The 18,902-nt window shown below is 46.3% G+C and overlaps 1 protein-coding gene across 1 annotated transcript in view; it reads left to right on the forward strand.

The window, feature by feature from the left end:
- PRORP (protein only RNase P catalytic subunit) overlaps positions 1–15,994 on the forward strand; it is an 88,946-nt gene extending 72,952 nt beyond the window's left edge. Inside the window, exons 7-9 of the mRNA XM_029079486.2 lie at positions 1,524–1,719; positions 2,200–2,342; positions 15,619–15,994. Coding sequence (XP_028935319.1) covers positions 1,524–1,719; positions 2,200–2,342; positions 15,619–15,682 — 403 coding nt within the window. The 3' untranslated portion in view covers positions 15,683–15,994. The remainder of the gene's footprint in view (positions 1–1,523; positions 1,720–2,199; positions 2,343–15,618) is intronic.
- Positions 15,995–18,902: the final 2,908 nt, after the last annotated feature.

Raw genomic sequence — 18,902 nt, forward strand, 5'->3', positions numbered from 1 at the left:
GAGTCTGATTTCCCAGGGAGAGCCGGCTCTTTTCTACTACCTTAATCATCATCATCATGATCGGTATTTGTTGAACACTTAATATGTGCTGAGCACTATATTAAGCGCTTGGGTTAATGTCTACAGAATTGGTAGACACATTAGCCCGGCCCTGGGAGTCAGAAGGACCTGGGTTCTAATTCCGGCTCCGCCACTTGTCTGCTGGGTGACATTGGGCAAGTCACTTCACTTCTCTGGGCCTCAGTTACCTATCTGTATAATGGGGATTAAGACTGTGAGCCCCATGTAAGACATGGACTGTGTCTAACCTGATTAGCTTGTATCTACCCCAGCAACCATACAGTGCCTGGCACATAGTAAGCGTTTAACAAATACTATATTAAAAAAAACACACATTCCCTGCCCACAACTAGTTTACAGTCTAGAGTCGGGAGGCAGACAACATAAATGCCCTTCTTTAAGCCCCTGCCTTTTTGGTGGCTTTGAGTTTTTTCATCTGGCTGGTGACAGGAGCAGCGAGGAGACTGCCAGGATGGGGCTGGAGTCCAAAAGCCAGCCTCCCCCCAGAGCAGAGGGAGCTCCAGGACGCTGAGTTCTACTTCAAACAGGAGACTTGACAGAGACTGTAAGCCGTGGTGGGCAGGAAACGAGTCTGCCCACTCTGCTGTATCATACTCTACCAAGTGCTCAGCACAGTACTCTGCACATAATATGATGATGATACCCCTTAATTATCTAATTCTGTATCTGGGTGACTGCCCAGTAGTTCCTTTTTCTGGGCCCAGATTGTCAATTTGAGGTGGCTCCTCTGTTTGCTGAAGGAAGAAAAGCAGGAGAGATTGATATTGTGTGTTGGCAGGAAGATAAATGACTTTCTCCAGCTAATGGGTGCTGTTGGCTCTCTTTCTCGGGTACCTGGCTAACCCAGGTCCTTTGGCTATCATTAACTTTTTGGTGATTAGATCCAGTCCTGAAATGGGATTTGGGAAACCTGATTCTGGTCCCATCTCCTCCACCTTCTTTATCACGTGGGCTTGGGCAGATCCCATGTCTCCTGTCTCCTCTTGTTCAGTGGGAATAACAATAATAATAATAATAAACAATGATACTTTTTACGTGCTTACTATGTGCAGAGCACTGTTCTGAGTGTTGGGGTAGATACAAGCCAATCGGGTTGGACACAGTCCCTTTCCCACATGGGGCTCACAGTCTTAATCCCCATTTTACAGATAAGGTAACTGAAGCCCAGAGAAATTAAGTGACTTGCCCAAGGTCACACAACTGACGAGTGGCGGAGCCAGAATTAGCACTCAGGTCCTTCTGACTCCCAGACCGGTGCACTATCCACTTATCTTGCCCCTCACCTGGAGTTCATGGGAATTACTAAGGTCCTGGATGGGGGATGTGTGTCTGAGCCCCCCGAGAAATGGAGGGAAGAGGGTGACCACTCTGTGAGAAGCATTTGCTCTTACCCTCCAAGGCTTCAGTTTGACTCTGCCCTTTCTCTCTTGGGCACGGCCCAGCTCGGAAGATGATCCTTTCCTGCTGTATGCCACCCTCCATTCGGGAAACCACTGCAAGTTTGTCACTCAGGACCTCCTCCGAGACCACAAAGCCTGCCTCCCTGATGCCCTGACGCGGCGCCTGTTCTTCAGGTGGCAACGGGGACATCAGCTTGGGTTTTCCAGCTATTCCGCGGGAAACAGAATCGTCTTTCAGGTAAGTTTTCCGCCCTTCACATGCCTTCAGCCAGGCGTGGGAAGAACTAGGACGAGGTAGAAACAGCCGGCCCTCTGCTGCGGTCGCTTTGGCCACAGCTGGGTTTTGCATGTAAGATGTTTGCATGCATTTCACAGTGCGCTGCACCGCTGCCTACCTTTTCACTTGTGGCATCCCATGCCCCGGCAAGAACGTCACTGGCAGGGGTGAGAGAGCATAAGTGGAGCTGGGCAGCCCGCAGGCACTTTAAAATTAATCCTTTTGTGCTGGTTCTCTGTCCCGAAGCCTCGGTGACTGGGCTGTGGCCCAGCCATCATTTCTGACAGGACACTCCCAGTGTCATCTTAAACTGTTCACTCGGGAAAGAGGCTCACTGAACTGTGGGCAAGCTAAACTGAGGGCTCACCGGGAAAGAAGGAAAGTGATCCAGTAATGCGTTATGCTACTCTAAATCTCACATCCTCGTTTGTGTTTCAACAGCCCGTTCTTTCCTACGACACTTTGGTGCAAACTACAGGGGATTCGTGGCACATACCATACGATGAAAACCTAGTTGAAAGATATTCCTACGAAGTGCCAACCAAGTGGCTTTGCCTTTGCCGAGAGCATGAAGACAGAAGGCGGTAGGGCAACCTTATCCTCTTTAATTGCCCGTGTTGTTGACTGTGCTGTCAAACTGATGTCCGTGTCCTAAAGTTGGGGTAGCGGTGTTCTGTGTCAGCGAGTGGATTTAGGAATAAATCAGACCGCTGTATTTTCATTTTCAGTTGATTTTCTTTATCTCCACCCTCACCCCTCCCTCCTGCCCCCTTTTCCCCACCCCCAACTCCTGCTGTGCTCATGCTTCAGGAAATGGTTTTTGGTGTTTGATATTGAGAACTTGGACCAGAGTGCAGCTTCTTGTTAGTCTGCGCCGGCCCTGCTCAGCCATCATTTTCAAAGAATTGAGCCAACTGTTATTTTGGTGAGGATTTGGGGCATGCTACTGGCACTCAGAGGCTCTTGTAACCTTGCCTCCCAAGAGTTTGGGCCATCCCAAAGGTGGAAAGCAAGATGGCAGCCCAGCCCTTGACTACCCATACTGCTCTGAGGCCACCCCTCTTCACTTCCTCTGATTTCTCTCCTGACTTCCCATCTCTCCCCTCCCCACACCAACCCTGGGCCTCCGGAGGATCGATTTTATCTTTTGTTTGGGAGATGCACTGGGCAGAGAGAAACCAGAAGTTCCCCCCACTTATATATACTTTAATTTTTGAATCTCCTTAGTCTGCAATTACAGAAATTTCAGTTGCAAGAGGTTTAGTTTTCTTGCTATAACTAAGCGTCAGTCAATCAATCAGTGGTATTTATTGAGCATTTACTGTGTGTGGAGTACTGAACTAAGTGTTTAGGGGAATACAATATATCAGAGTTGGTAGACATGTTCCCTGCCCACAACTTGAGATTCCCTGAGTTTTGCTTGCAGCAATGAGAACCAAAGACCCAGCTCTTAGCAATCAGAGGCACCCATGTTAAAAGAGGGATGACACATCCTCTTCGAAAATCCAGATTGTCAAGTACACCCACTGAATTAGAGACTTGTCAAAGGCAGAACGGCAACCTTAACTAAAAGGCCACTGAAACCCACCCACACATCAGTTCACCCCCCTAAACTAATCATTTATACCCAATGCAGGGAGTTCATTTTCCCCAGACTGGCAGTGGAGAAAAAACCAATTAGTCAGCAACGGTCCAAAGACCCAGGGGCTGGGAAAGAGAGCTGTCCCTATCATATTCTCATATCTTTTCTTTCTCCTGTCTCTTGTTAGCTGAACTCCTTTTAAACCCAATAGGTCTGCCCCAGGATTTGGTTTTGGGGGAATCTATGGGTAATCAGATCCAGTTAAAATGAATCCTGTGAGACTCCCATTTTATCCTTCAGGAATTTAGGGCAGAGAAGACAGAGTTAGGATGTGAGTCCAAGAGATCTCTGGAAGGATGTGGTTGGACAGGCTCAGTGAAAGGGAGTACATATATATACCTCTTTATTTATTTATGTACATAAACAGAGAGATATTTATATCTATATATAGAAAGAGATAGATATAGATATGTAGATTAAATTATTGATGGTGAACGTTATCTGTGAGCATAGGCGTGGCTGAAAAGATTGAAACATGATCAACAGTCTCATCCACACTGCACACATAAAGATTGTCTTTAAGAACACAAGCAGTACTGTGCTGGATCCAACCATTGGTCCTCCCAGCTTAGTGTTCTGTCCATGTGTTAGTGGCACACTCTTCTCCCTCTACTCCCTCTGCCATCCCCCCTTTACCTCTCCGCAGCTAAACCCTCTTTTTCCCCTTTTCCCTCTGCTCCTCCACCTCTCCCTTCCCATCCCCACAGCACTGTACTCCTCCGCTCAACTGTATATGTTTTCGTTACCCTATTTATTTTGTTAATGAATTGTACATCGCCTTGATTCTAGTTGCCATTGTTTTTACGAGATGTTCTTCCCCTTGACTCTATTTATTGCCATTGTTCTTGTCTGTCCGTCTCCCCTGATTAGACTGTAAGCCCGTCAAACAGCAGGGACTGTCTCTATCTGTTGCCGACTTGTTCATCCCAAGCGCTTAGTACAGTGCTCTGCACATAGTAAGCGCTCAATAAATACTATTGAATGAATGAATGAATGAACCGAAGGATACCTAGAGGAGCTGTGTGTTGTAACCACATGGTTAGAGATGGAACTTTTTTTTTATGGTGTTTGTTAAGCGCTTACAATGTGCTAGGAGATCATCTAACCTCCTATTTGTTCTACTAGTGGACCTTCTGTCCACGAGATCTATCAAAACCTTTCTTGGATCCTCTGACTTTGCTAACTTTTCTCACTCAAAATCCATCATTCCCTGTCCTTTGTCCTTTATCCCTAAACTTACCCCAACCCCTCTTGAAATGTCTGTTATTTTTGGCCTGCACAACTTCCTGTGGGAGTAAATTCCATCTACTCATCACCCAGAGAGCAAAGAAGTATTTCCTTCGATTTGGAGTCATCCGTCTTTAAGCTTTATGTCCTGTCCTGAGTAAGGTTCAGGCAAAGCCTGTGAGACCCTTACAGACCTGTTAAAAGAAGGGAAGCACTTTGAGTCAGGTAGCCTTCCAGATTCTGTGGAGGAAGCAGTCTGGTCTCATGGAAAGAGCAGGGGACTGAGAATCAACCACTGGCCTGTTGTGTGGGATGCTGAGCAAGTCATATCTGTGGGCCTCAGTTTTCTCATCTGTGAAATGGGGATAAGACACATCCTCTCCCCACGTCTTCAAGTGTCAGCTCCATATATGGAATAGTGACTGCATCCCATCTGATTGTCATGTGCCCCAGCTCTTAGCACATAGTGTGCACTTAATGGATATCTTTTTTTTTAAAAAAAAAAAGGAAAGAAAAAAGAACACTTGCTGGAGCAAATCCCATTCTGGTGGTCTGCTGTGGAAAAGATTGGATTAGAGACACTCTTTGGGGAAGCTTAAGGAATACCGAGAAGATTGAGTTCAAGGCATCTGTTTAGAGGACAGTTCTCTTCCCCGGGATTTGGGGAGCGAGGTAGAGAGGAAAAATGAGGACTGCCCTGGAGAAGCACAAAGAATTCCTCTGTGTTAAGAACCAGGAGGCCAACAAGTGCCTTACTCAGAGTGGCTTCCTGGCAAAGGGAGGCGATGAAATCTGACTTGCCCAAGCCTGAGAACTTCTTTTAACTTCTCCCTGCTGTCTGTACCTTTGACTTCTCTCAAAGGGGGAGCTTTTGTTAGGGTCCAACAATTAGGAACAAAGGGACTTGGGAATGTTTGGTACCAACTCACATTCAGGCATTCAATCAATCAGTGATATTTACTGAGCTTAATCTGTGCAGAGTGGTCAGTCAGTTCTATTTATTGAGCACTTACTGGGTGCGGAGCACTATATTAAGCACTTGAGAGAGAGCAATATAACAATAAACAGACACATTCCCTGCCCAAAACAAGCTTACAATCTAGAGGACACTATACTAAGCACTCAGGAGAATGCAGTACAGTGATATTGCAGAAGCAGCATGGCTTAGTGGACAGACCATGGGCCTGGGAGTCAGGAGACCTCAGTTCTAATCCCGGCTCTGCCACTTGTCTGCTGTGTGACCTTGGGCAAGTCACCTAAATTGTCTGTGCCTCACTTCCTTTATCTGTAAAATGGGGATTAAGACTGTGAGCTCCATGCAGGACAGGAGCGTCCAACCCAACAACCTTAGTTCAGTGCCTGGCATGTAGTAAGCTCTTAACAAATACCATAAAAAAAACAGTAGCATCAACTGTCCTTTGTATACTGGAATTGAAGGAAAGCCACGGAATTCCCTAGGGAGCCAGCACATGGGTTTCTTGTACCTCTTCCTGTGCCCTAGGTTGTGAGATTGGGAATGCAGTTGCTGTATATTCTTTAAACCTGTACTTAGAGTAATAGTTGAGAAAATAAGCGCTCTCCAAGCTGGATGTACCCCAGTCAGGCTTCCATTTTTCTCCTGCCCAATAAAGGGCTGTCTTTCGACAGAACTGAACAAACTAGGTGATTCCCCGAGTCTCCATACCATTAAGATGATTTCCCTGCTGTTTAATATCCTTCTGATGTTCCTCATTCATTATTCAATCAATAGTATTTCATGGGCACCTACTATTTGCAGAGCATTTTACTAAGCTCTTCGGAGAGCGCAATAGTGGTAGAAGACATAATGCCTATTCTCAAGGCACTTACAGGGGAGACAGTCACCAAATAACTGGCAAATAGAAGAGGAGAATGGAAAAATTGGATGTCAGGGTTTAAATAGTAATGTATGTCAATTGACATATATTCATTCCTTCCTCAGCAAACAGTTGGTACAGTTAAGGGCTGGGAAAAGCACAATAAGTCACAAGGGGCTGGTCATCACTTGAAGATATCATAGTTTTAATGGATTTTAACTTGTATCTACCCCAGTGCTTAGTACAGTGTTTGGAACATAATAAGCCTTTTCAGGTGTTATTATTTATTATTATTATTATTATTATCATTTAGTTACCCTTCAGACATTGAAACTGATCATTCTTGAAGGTGAACATCCAGGTCCCAGAGGTTGGGATTCAGTTTGAACATTAGTCATTGAGCAGTTTGTTCCCTTACCTTGTCTTCCTCTTTTCAGCACAAAAGTCCAGAATCTTCCACTCTGGGAGAGAAGTGATTTATGCTTGGCTGCTGGGTTCCACAGTCCTCTTGTAACCCTTCAGCTGCCCTTTTCATTTCCCATATCTGATCAGTGAATGAATGAATCCTGTGGGATTCATTAATCCCTTGGTCCCATTCACCTGGTTTCCCGTCCTTCAGGACTGGCAAGGGGCCGGATCAGAAGAGCTAGGCTCTCCCACTCATGGGCACAGTTGCCCCTTTAGCAGTGCCATCTTCATGTCCAAGGACATCGCCCCTACTAGAGTCAACCTGAAAAAGAAACAAGGGAAGTAACCAAGGTAATCCAGGGGCACAGATTCCTGAATACATGGATCTTCATGGGGATGACCATACTTGAATTTGGGAGCAGTATATCTTTGGTTTCTAGCCTCAGTGTTCTTTAACTTGCAAAACCTGAGGAAACCTGGGAGTTTATAAATGAGGGGCCAGTGGTCATTTGAGAGCCGAGTTAACTCTCTGTATAGGCCTTCAAATAGAAATGTAGGTTCTGAGAAGCTAAGGACACCAATTAAGTGCAGTATACTCGTTCAAGGCACTTTATTCTACCTGGCCAAAGTAGTGGAGTTTCTGCTAAATTGGGATTTCACTAAGAGAGATGGCTTTTATAGCCATCAAGAAGAAGCATGGCCTAGTGGAGAGATCTAGGGCCTGAGAGTCTGACAACCTGGGTGCTAATCCTGGCTCTGCCAGTTGCCTGCTGTGCGACCTTGGACAAATCACTTAATTTCTCTGTGCTTCAGGTCCCTCATCTATAAAATGGGAATTCAATACTGAGTCTCCCTCTAACTTAGACTGTGAGCCCCATGTGGGACAAGGACCGTATCTAACTTGATGATCTTGTATCTACTTCAGATCTTAGAACAGTACGTGGTACATAGTAAGTGCTTAACAAATATAATAACAGTTCCTAAAGAAATGGGTTCTGTCCAAGTTGGGGGTTTTAGGTGAAATATCCTTTTCACAGCGAAAGAGATCCTTTTCAAACCAGATCACGTGGTCGCTTTTTTCCCCCTATGGTATTTGTTAAGCACTTACTATGTGCTAGGCACTGTACTGAGTGCTGAAAATGATACAAGCTAATCAAGTTGGATCCAGTCCATGTATCACAAGAAGCTCACATTCTTAATCCCCATTTTACAATTGAGTGAAATAAGGCATAGAGAAGTGAAGTGATTTGCCCAGCGTCACTCAGCAGACAAATGTCAGAGCCGGGATTAGAACCCAGCTCCTTTCAACTCCCGGACCTGTGCTCTATCCAGTAGACCACACTGCTTCTCACCCTTTCTACTGTTGATTCATAAAAAAGTTTGAATGAGGAAACAGATACTATAGAGGGACTTGTTTGGACACTTTCCCTGTCTAACTCAAGGGTGTTCTATTTCTAAGTAGAACATGTCATAAAGGGTATGTACATTCCCTCTAAAGACCCCGGTAAGCTGTCAACAATGAAACCTGGACGATTCAACATAGAATCTGCTGTCCTCTTGCTGGACAGAGTTATCAAAGGCAACTTGTCATTCTGAAAACCCATTACTGAGTCCCAGAAGTCATAAATGGAAAATACTATTAAGGTTGTTCTCCACCCACGGGGGCAAGACTAGGGACTTCCTGTAGGTGGACTTTCCAGCACAGGCTCAAGTCCCACCAGGGCAGCTCCTACAGGCCCAGCTGTATCCACCCCAACGGTTATCCAGCTTAGGGCTGGCAAGATGGAGTCCCCACCCCCTCGTGCTATTCTCATTAACCCATTCCTGCCTCCTCTTGAAGTGGTTCCATGCCAGCCATGTGGGGCCCCAAAACAGAAGCCATGAGAATTTGAAACTAAAAACTAGCTGCACCATGACCTCTGCACCCAACCCACAATCCCCCTTGCTGAAAAATTGCAGTATTCTCCTGTCTGTGTCCTAGGTTTGTCTTAAATCAGTTACGTTATTTTGTTTGTTTTCACTTTTTATGGTATTTGGTAAGCACTGACTATGTGCCAGGCATGTACTAAGCACTGGGGTAGATACAAGCTAATCTGGCTGGACCCAGCCCCTGTCCCACATGGGGCTCACAGTCCTAATCCCCATTTTACAGATGAGGAAACTGAGGCCCAGAGAAGTGATGTGCCCAAGATCACACAGCAGGTATGTGGCAAGGCCAGGATTAAAACCCAGGTCCTCTGACCCCAGACCCGTGCTCCTTCTTCTAGGCCATGCTGCTTCCTATGTCAGAAGCTTAAGAGCTCAGCAGTCACTCCAGTATTCTGGTGTAGAATAAAATAGGTGGAGGTTCTGTTTAAAGTGGAGACCTTAACCTTCCAATGTGGACCAACTGTCTTTTCCTGCCGCCAGGCCTAGAACAGTCAGGAACTCCAGCAGGATGGGATTGAAGCCAAACAGACAGCCCTCATCGGGTTTTTCTGCTCTTCAAAGCCTGGAGCTAGGCCGAAATATCTGGAAACGCTTAACAGGACTCTCCTGGAGTAGAAGCTTGCTGCTCCCTGGAACTCTGATAAACAAGATTAATGCTGCCCTCATTGCAAAAATTTACCCTGCACACGACAAAGGTTGGGTTAGAGACTTAGTACCATAGTGGTTTAAGAACAGGGACCCAGAAGTTGTGAATGGGATTTGGGGGGAAGTTGTCAGCCCAAGAGCAGTTCTCTGGCTTCTCCCTATCGTCCTACTTCTCCTTTAAGTGAATTCCCCTCCTTTCTCTTAGTTGTATTTTGTCTGGGTCTGCAGAGCTGGTAAGTCCCCAAGACAGGCATATGTACCTCCTCAGACATCACTGATATTCTCAGGGCTTCACTTCACCCTCTTCAGCTCCTTGAGGTTATTCACTCTCTTGAACTCTTTGAGGTTCTTTGCTCTCTTGAACTCTTTGAGGTTCTTCACCCCCTTGAGCTCCTTGAGGTTCTTCACCATCTTGAGCTCCTTGAAGTTCTTGGAAAAAATGTGCTTCTGGGAAGGAAAATAGGCCAGCTGTCTCCAGTTTTTTTTCTATATGGGCTTCCCCTTGGGCCTTCCAGTCATCACCCAAGAGGAACTCAGTGAACAGAGGTGCTGGGGATGACAAGACACTGAGATGGGCTACTAAGAAGGGCTGTGGAGAAGCCTCTATCTTTGGAGCTCTTCAAGGCGAGAGAGCAGCTAATTGCCCACCCTAGGCCGGCTTAATGTTCACCTGCTTGGAGGCAGGGGGCTGGACCAGGTGATTTCATGAATTCCCTTCCACCTGCAGGATATATAATTTCAATCAAGTAAGCAATCAATTGGTTGTATTCACTGAGTGCTTATTGGGTGCAGAGCACGATACTAAGTTCTTGGGAGAATGCAGCACAATAGAATTGGTAGAGCCTGATCCCTGCCCACAAGGAGCTTTACAGTCTAGGTGTAGGGGAGGTGATAGACAATAAAATGAATTACATAGGGGAAGCAACAGGATATAAGGATATATGCAAAAGTGCCCTGGGGATGGGAGAGAGTGACTATCAAAGTGCTTAGGGGATGTGGATGGTAATGCATAAGCCCCACAGCAGGGAGGCACAATCGAGTGGGGAGATGAAAGATACTCAGGAACCTCGCAATTTCCACCATGTTTGGAAGTCAGCTGGTGATTTGCCTCTAAATTACCACTTCTGTGGGTTCATGGGGAGTGGGGGGAAGCAAGGATTAGTTCCTGTTTGTGCTTGGGTTAGTGTGTGACAAAGCAGAAACTAATGTCATCTGGTTAAAAAATAATTAGGGACCAGATTCACCTTCCTCTCTCACTGCCACTGAGTTATTCTGGAGAAGAATCTGGCTCTGGGTAAAACCCAACGATGACTTTATTTTGTGGTGGGAAACCAATTAGGGAACCACAAGAAGAGGAAGTATGGAGGGATGAAGATGTCCAGGCAAGAGGGAAAGGAGCCTGGGTTCCTGCTCCTGCCCTGCTGGAATGGGGTGGGGGAAGTGTGTCCTCCAGGGAGATCTTTGCATTCAGAAAATCTGTTTTCAGCCCCTAATCGATCAATCAGTGGTGTTTATTGAGCATGTATTCTGTGTGTAACACTCTACTAAGAGCTTGGGAGAGGGCAATACAACTGAATTAGCGGCCACATTTCCTGCCCATAACCAGCTTACATAATAATGGTGGCATTTCTTAAGTGCTTACTATGTGCAAAACCCCGGGTTGCATACAATATAAGCAGATCAGACACAGTCCCTCTCCCACTGTCTAAGAGGGAGGGAGAACAGGTATTAAAGCCCCATTTTATGGAGGAGGAAACTGAGGAACCTAAAAGTTAAGTGACTTGCCTAAGGCTACCCAGCAGGCACAAGGTGGAGCGGGAATTAGAACCCAGTTCTAAGCAGGACTCCCAGACCCTTGCTCTTTCCACTTAGGCCACATTGCTTCCTGAGGACGCTGCAGACAAGAGCAACAATTTGAGGATGGGAAGTGTACAACTGATCCTGTGCATGAGCCCAACCAGAGAAATGTGATAAGTGAAATGTGATAGAAACCTATTCTCAGCATTTTGTGTATCTCCTCAACTCGAGTGTCTACTGAATGAGGGCACTGTACCAGCCTGTATACTGGCAGTATAATGATAGTAATCATGATAGTATTTGTTAAGCACTTACTATGTTCCAGGCACTGTACTAAGCACTGGGGTGGATACAAGCAAATCAAGTTGGACATGTGGGTCTCACCGTCTCAATCCCCATTTTACAGGTGAGGTAACTGAGGCACAGAGAAATGAAGTGACTTGTCCAAGGTCACACACCAGACAAGTGGTGAAGCCAGAATTAGAAAGGTGTGGTCCCTGCCCTCAAGGAGTTTATGCCCTAATGACAGAGATCAGCAATCAATTTACTAACAAATAGTGGGAGAGGGAAAAAAAACTTGGATATGTTGAGTGGATAGTAGCAAGCTACTGTGTACAGAATACCGTGCTAGAGCTTGGGAGCCCTGGAGGAGTTTACTATCTAGTGGGGAAGACAGACACTAAAATAAATTAACAGATAGGACAACGCAGAGAGAATAAGTCTATGTATATATGCATAAGGCGAGAGGGGAAGTGCTGAGATGGCAGTAAGGAGGATGTAAGGTGAAGAGATTAGAAATCAATTGGGGAAAACCTCCTGGAGGAGGAGGACTTTGAAATGGGGAGCTTAGGTCTGTCAGATTTAAGTGAGGGAGAGAGTTCCAGATTGTGGAATCGTGTGAGCAAGAGTTCAGAGGTGAGAGAGGTGAGGGCAGGGGGCACTGGGAACAGGGCACTGAGTAAATTAGTAGGTTGTTATAGGTGTGCGATATGGCCTAATGGAAAGAGCCCGGGCCTGGGAGTCAGAGGATCTGTGTTTTAATTCCAACTCTGCCATTTGCCTGCTGTAAGGCCTTGGGCAAGTCACTTCACTTCCCTGTATCTCAGATGACTCAACTGTAAGATGAGGATTCGATACCTGGTCTCCCTCCTCCCTAGACAATGAGCCCCATGTGGGACAGAGACTGTATGACTGATTATCTTGGGTCTACTCCAGCATTTAGCACAATGCTTGACAAAAGGAAGTGCCTAACAAATACTCCATTCTTCTCCTCCTCCTCCTTCTTCTTCTTACTGTGTGCTGCAGTTTCTCCTGCCTGTTTTGCCAGAGTGAGGCAGGACTTGGCTCTGGGCTGGGGCAAAGGAAGGGTGGCATCTCTTGGGCTCTGGGAGAGGAAGAGCTCCTGGAGTCACCAGGCTGCAACAGAGAAACGCTGACAAGTGGCCATGGCTGGAGCTCAAATCTGGGGCCACGTGAGATCAGAGCCTGGAACTTCTGGCTCTCCAGCTCGAGTTTAGCTGTCGAAAGAGAAAGTCTGCCCACACTTGGAGGCTCCATACCCGCTTTCGGTGATCATCCCACCTGCGTTGCTACTCTCTTCTGGAGTAGTTGCTCAGATGCGAAGGGCTTCCTGTGTCTGCAATGCCCAGGGGAAGCTGTGAGTTGAAACCACTAACGGTTAAGAGTGGGCCAGCTGGGTGGATGGCAGGGCTTGCTCTGCTGCCTCCGCTCAGGGACCTCACCACCACCCCCTCCTCAGCCATGAAGGCGCACATGGGCCCCAGAGTTTCCTATAATCCTCCACTCCCACCAAAGAACAACCCCACCATTCAGGGGGAGATGGAGAAGCCCGGCCAATAGGAATGGACTGATCACAGTGCAAGCAGGAGGGAAAATGTAGATACCCAAAAATAAGCTTTACGTTAAGATGACAGAAAATGCCTCCCCCATCAGTTTAATTTCTGGGTTGGGTTTTAATTGAGTTCTCAAGTCTTTGGGCTGATCCAGAACGAAGAGACCATTAATAAAAGATGCTCAGTCAAGGCAGTCTCAACGGTGACTCCAAGAACTGCCACAGAATCTTACCAGAGATCAAGAATTGGCTCTTTAGACTCGGGAGGAAGCAGGGCTTTGAAGGTGTGGGTGTGTGTTATTAGTATTTATTGAACACCTGAGGAGTTGCTGACCCCTGTACCAGGTACTTAGGCAAAACAATAGAAGTTAAAAGGTAGTCCCTTCCCTCAAAGAGCTTGCAGTGGAATGAAAGTGACAGACAGACAGTAATTATTTACACAGTGCAAGCAGAAGAGAAAATAAGATACCCAAAAGTAAACACAGTGTGTGGGGGGGGGAGCATATGTATAAACTCGGTTGTATCGTTCTCTCCCAACTGGTTAGTACAGTCCTCTGCACACAGTAAGCGCTCAATAAGTATCGATGATGATGGTGGTGATGGTCCCATACACCACCACTCTGGACTATAAGCTCATCGTAGGCAGGATATGTGTCTGTTTATTGTTGTATGGTACTCTCCCAAGCGCTTAGTACAGTACTCTGCACACCATAAGTACTCAATAAATAAATACTGTTGACTGAGGATCCAGTACTCAACCTGGGAGATTAGGAATAAGTCTCCTGGGGCCCAGGGGGCGGATCCATCTGAGTGTGTTTGTTGTCATATTGTACTCTCCTAAACACTCAATAAATACGACTGAGCGAATGAGCCTAAATTAGCTCCACTGGGCAGTGTCAGCTCAGCGTTCTGCCTCTGTAAAGCAGGTAGCTCCACCCCCACCGCTGGCGAACCCAAAGCCCAGCCTAACCCCCAATCCCCAGAAAACTTTCCAGACCTCACGAGTCAACTAGTCATCTCTGCTGGTTTTCAAAAGCCCAGAAAGTCATTTCCAAAGGCAGACAAACTCAGTACCCAACAAAGAGCTGTAGATCAAAATTTCCATCCACTGCAACAAGCCCACTGCCGACTTCTGTTGCAAAGGTATAGGGTATTGGAACAGACTTCCCAGTTCTCAAAATGATTCGCCCACCAAGGCAAAAGCTCCCCGACACAGGGGGAAATCCACATGACAACTTGCTCTCTAACAGTCCTGTGCCCTGCGGCGCCTGGATATAAAGCTTTTTCTGGGTGGGGATTTCCCTCCGTGCTGGTGTCATATCATGACATGGGAATCTCTCTCTCTCTCCAAGGCTTGCTCTGGGGAAGCTTCAAAAACTACTGTACAAAAAAGATAATCTCAATTTTTTTCACATTTTCAATAGGTTCAGATTCCCCCAAATCTTCTACTATTAAGAGAAAATGATTTTTGTCCTTTCCTTTCTTGCCCCAGTTATCTTTGCACCAGACACTGAGTTCATTTCTTCAGAGACAGCTTTCTTAAGCAGTGAAATACATTTTATTAGCATGGATCAGTTCAATGGTCAAGAAAGAGAAATGATGGCAGTTATTTTCACCCACTGCATACTGAGCCCTCACGAGTGCTTTTCAAAAGACTTGGAAAACATCACCACCCTCTGCCCACCCCTCAACCCCCAAGAAGGCAAGAAGGCATTTGTGGGTGTGGTGTGGTTTAGGCCTGTCATTCTGATAAGAGTGAATTCATCAATCAGAGAGAAGCAGCACGTCTTAGTAGATAGAACACGGGCCTGGGAGTCAGAAGGACCTGGGTTCTAATGCCGGCTTTGCCACTTATAAGCTCTGTGACCTTAGGCAAGTCACTTCACTTCTCTGGGTCTCAGTTACCTCATCTGTAAAATGGGGTTTATGACTCTGAACCCTGTGCAGTACAGGGACTGTGATCAGCCTGATTAGCTGTATCTTCCCAGAACTTAGTACAGTGGAAGGAAGCGCTTAACAAATACAATAAAAGTGTCTGGTGAGTGCTTATTGTGTGCAGAGAATGGTACTAAGCGCTTGGGAGAGTACAATACAAGAGGGTTGGTAGACACAAGGTGCCCTGCCCCCAAGGAGCTTACAGTCTAGAGGACCGCTCTTCTTCTAAGGCCCAGCGGGGAAGCTGATCAGTGGGAAGGGGTCACTGACTCTACTCTTCTGTGGGGTGAGAACTACAGTTGTGCAGGTGGGAGTGGGAGTGCCGCCCCTCAGAAAGGCAGGGGGCAGCTGATACCCATGACTTTGATTGGACCTCAGCCAAAGAAACGGAAAGCCCCAGGTCTGCTTGGGACATGGTGTTTCCATAGCAACTTCTGTTTCATTTTTTTTCTCGGCACATTTCAGGCTTGGTTCTTACTTTGTCAGGCAAATAAACTAGACAGGATCTTAAGTAGAAGCACTGAATGGAAATGGGAGTTTCCCTATCCTGGGACTACCTTTTCTTCCTTTTTTTTCTTTTTTTTTTTTAGTGGGAAGTGGGCTTTGACCAAAGGCCAAAATAAACTTAAACTTGTAACTGGAATTGAAGAGTGAAAGTGATTGAAATCCTGGGACATCTGACCACTCCCGGTGCAGAAACCACTGGCAGCACGTATTGCAAGGCTTTGCACCTTTTCCTTGTTTAGGCATGTACCCAAGGCCAATCCATCACAAATGCTACAAATGTACAAGTAAATCATTATGTAAAATACTCTCTTCTCTCCCAGTTGGGCTAGCTGATCATTTCAGTCCCGAGCTGTGGGTGCCACCCAGGCCTCAGGCTGAGGGTGTGATGGTGGAGGCAGAGAAGCAGCATGGCCTAGTAGCAATATCATAGGCTTGGGAGTCAGAGGATGTGGGTTCTAATTCCGGCTCCCGCCACTTGTCTGCTGTGTGACCTTGGGCAAGGCACTTCACTTCTCTGGGCCTCAGTTACCTCATCTGTAAAATGAGGATTAAGACTATGAGTACCACGTAGGACAGGGACTGTATCCAACCTGATTACCTTGCACGTACCCCAGCGCTTAGAACACTGTGTGGCACATAGTAAGTGCTCAACAAATATGACTGACTCATTTGAGTGAGTGAATGAATTTTCACACTCTGTTGTCATGCCCTGCAGGGAGAGGCCAAGAAGAAAAGCCGTCAGTGTGATTCCACTGTTGGTCCTTTTCTGAATCCTAAGGGGTCAGTCAATTTGTCAGGCAAATAAACTAAGGGGGCTATCAATCCTGCCCAGAAAAGCTGGGGAGATGAAGCTAATGGCTTTGCCCCTTTGGTGCCAAGCCCGTGGCATCCTTGCCCCTATGGAGTTGACACCTCTGCCCAGAAATCGAACTGTTCTAGGGAGCCGCTGACTACTGAAAAGGCAATAGGTACCTGTCCTCGGCAGGTGCTCCCTGAGTGGAGGCGGGAAGACTTGAGGTGACTAGCAGAGGCAGAGCAGTTTCTACATCTCCTCCCCACTTCCCCGCCCCTTCAACATCAAACAGTTCCCAGCTTTTCCCTTCTTCAAAGCCCTATTGCATTCTCTTGTAGGAGGCCTTCCCTGATTAAATTCTCCTCTCCCCAGTTTACAACCCCCCTAATGCCACTTTGCACCCATGTCGCTGAAGCTCTTAAATACAATTTACATCTCATTTTTTAAACACTGACTCATGTACATATTCCCTTTTCCTTTTTCGTTCTAGCTGTAATTTATTTTAGTGTCGGTCTTCCCCACTAGAATGTAAGCTGTTTGAGGGCAGGAAGTGTGCCTGTAAATCCTATTGCACTCTCCCAAGCACTTAGTATAGAGTCCTACACATAATAGGCATTCAGTAAATACCATTTATCGATTTTCATGAATGGAGCACTGCGGCATGATTGGTTAAAATAAATGGTTCTGAAATTTTACTTCCAGAATCCTGGTTTAGACTCCAGGTGCGTGTTTCTGGGACTGCACACTTTACCAGCTCATGCTACCACTGAAAGATCCTCCCATCATTTTCCTCTGCTCTTAAATCCCTCAAGTCAGGCTCGGATCTCTGCTGAACTGCTGATTAATTCATAACATCCCAATAACATCAGCCAACATTCTTAATGCTTGGCTGTTTTATAACTCTCCTCAAAACTCTTGTATATATGTATATTTTGTACAGTTATACATACACTTTCATCATTAGTTCTGCTGTTTTGTACCATCCTCTCCTTTATCTTTGTTCTGTCCTCTCCGTTAGACTATAAGCTTGTTGTGGGCAGAGAGTGTGTCTTTTATTGTTTTGTACTTTCCCAAGTGCTCAGTACATTGCCCTGCACACAGTAAGCATTCAGTAAATATGATCGATGGGTTGGTTGATTGATTCTTCCTCCTGCTTTCTAAAAATCATTTTTGCTTGACTCTCCCGTTAAATTATAAGGATCTCAAGGGCAGGGGGCCTTTGTCTTCCTTTGTTTTCCTCTCCCAAGTCCCCAGGATTCATTAGGCACTTGATACCATTAATTGGTGGATTGGGTGGTCAAATGACCCCTAAATTCAGCCTCTCTCGAGTGTATGACAGATACCATGACTGCCACTGGTACCCAGTTTATCCTGCTGCTGCCTGAAGCACACAGTAAGCGCCCAATAAATACGACTGAATGAATGAATTCAACCAATTCAGCCTCTCCAAACCTGCCATCTGCATCAGTCCTCTTGTCGCAATCTAATCTAACCATCACCCACCAGCCCGACCATCACTTCCCCTCTCATTCTTCCCACCCTAACCTTCTCCAGCCTCACACTTCCCACTCACACCCATTCCTCCTGCCCTCTTCTCCTTTTCTAGGGGAATAGGAAAGGGAAATAGGGCCGATAGAGCCTGCCAATCCCAAGCTAGTCTTTTCTTTCCCCTTTCCTCCACCACACGCATGTGGCATGTGGAAACAAATCACAATCAATCGATCGATCGATCATATTTCAGAGCACTTTATTAAATGTTTGAATTTACAATAGGCAAGAATAAGGAGAAATACAAGTGATAGAATCAGAAGTAGGCATTTAAACAGATGTGCATCATGGAGCCCAAAATAAGGTGCTTGCTTTTTAGAGATGAGGGGAGTCATCGGGCCATAGGAACAGCATGGTCTAGTGGAAAGTGCATGGGCCTGGGAGCCAGAAGAATAAATTCTAATCGTGGCTCTGCCACTTACCTGCTGGGTGACCTTGGGCAGGTCACTTAAATTCTCTGTGTCTCAGTTTCCTCATCTGTAAAATGGGGATTCGATATCTGTTCTCCTCCTCTTAAGACTGTGAGCTCCATTTGAGACAGGGACTGAGTCTGACCTTTTTTGGGGCGGGGGGCAGGGGATGGTATTGGTTAAGTGTTTACCATGTGCCAGGCACTGTACTCAGCACTGAGGAAGGTATGTCCCACGTGGGGCTCACAGTCTTAATCCTCATTTTACAGATGAGATAACAGGCCCAAAGAAGTTAAGTGACTTGCCTAAGGTCACAGGAGGCAAGTGGTGGAACTGGGATACAATCTGGGTTTTCTGAATCCCAGGCCTGTGCTCTTTTCACTAGTCCACACTGCCTCTCTGACCTGATTATCGTATATAATTACCTCAGTGCTTAGAACAGGGCTTGACACATTAGTAAGGATTTAACAAACACAAAACCATTAGATGGGAGCCACCAGGCTGGGTCACCCCTCTCAGACCACTGGAACCAGGGGAGCTTTTTCACCCCCAGGCCTGGCCAGGGAGCCTGACACTTGGACCGAAAGACATGCGAGTGTCCGGAACGGGAGATTGG

Source organism: Ornithorhynchus anatinus, chromosome 14, assembly GCF_004115215.2.
Source record: "Ornithorhynchus anatinus isolate Pmale09 chromosome 14, mOrnAna1.pri.v4, whole genome shotgun sequence".
NCBI lineage: Eukaryota > Metazoa > Chordata > Mammalia > Monotremata > Ornithorhynchidae > Ornithorhynchus > Ornithorhynchus anatinus.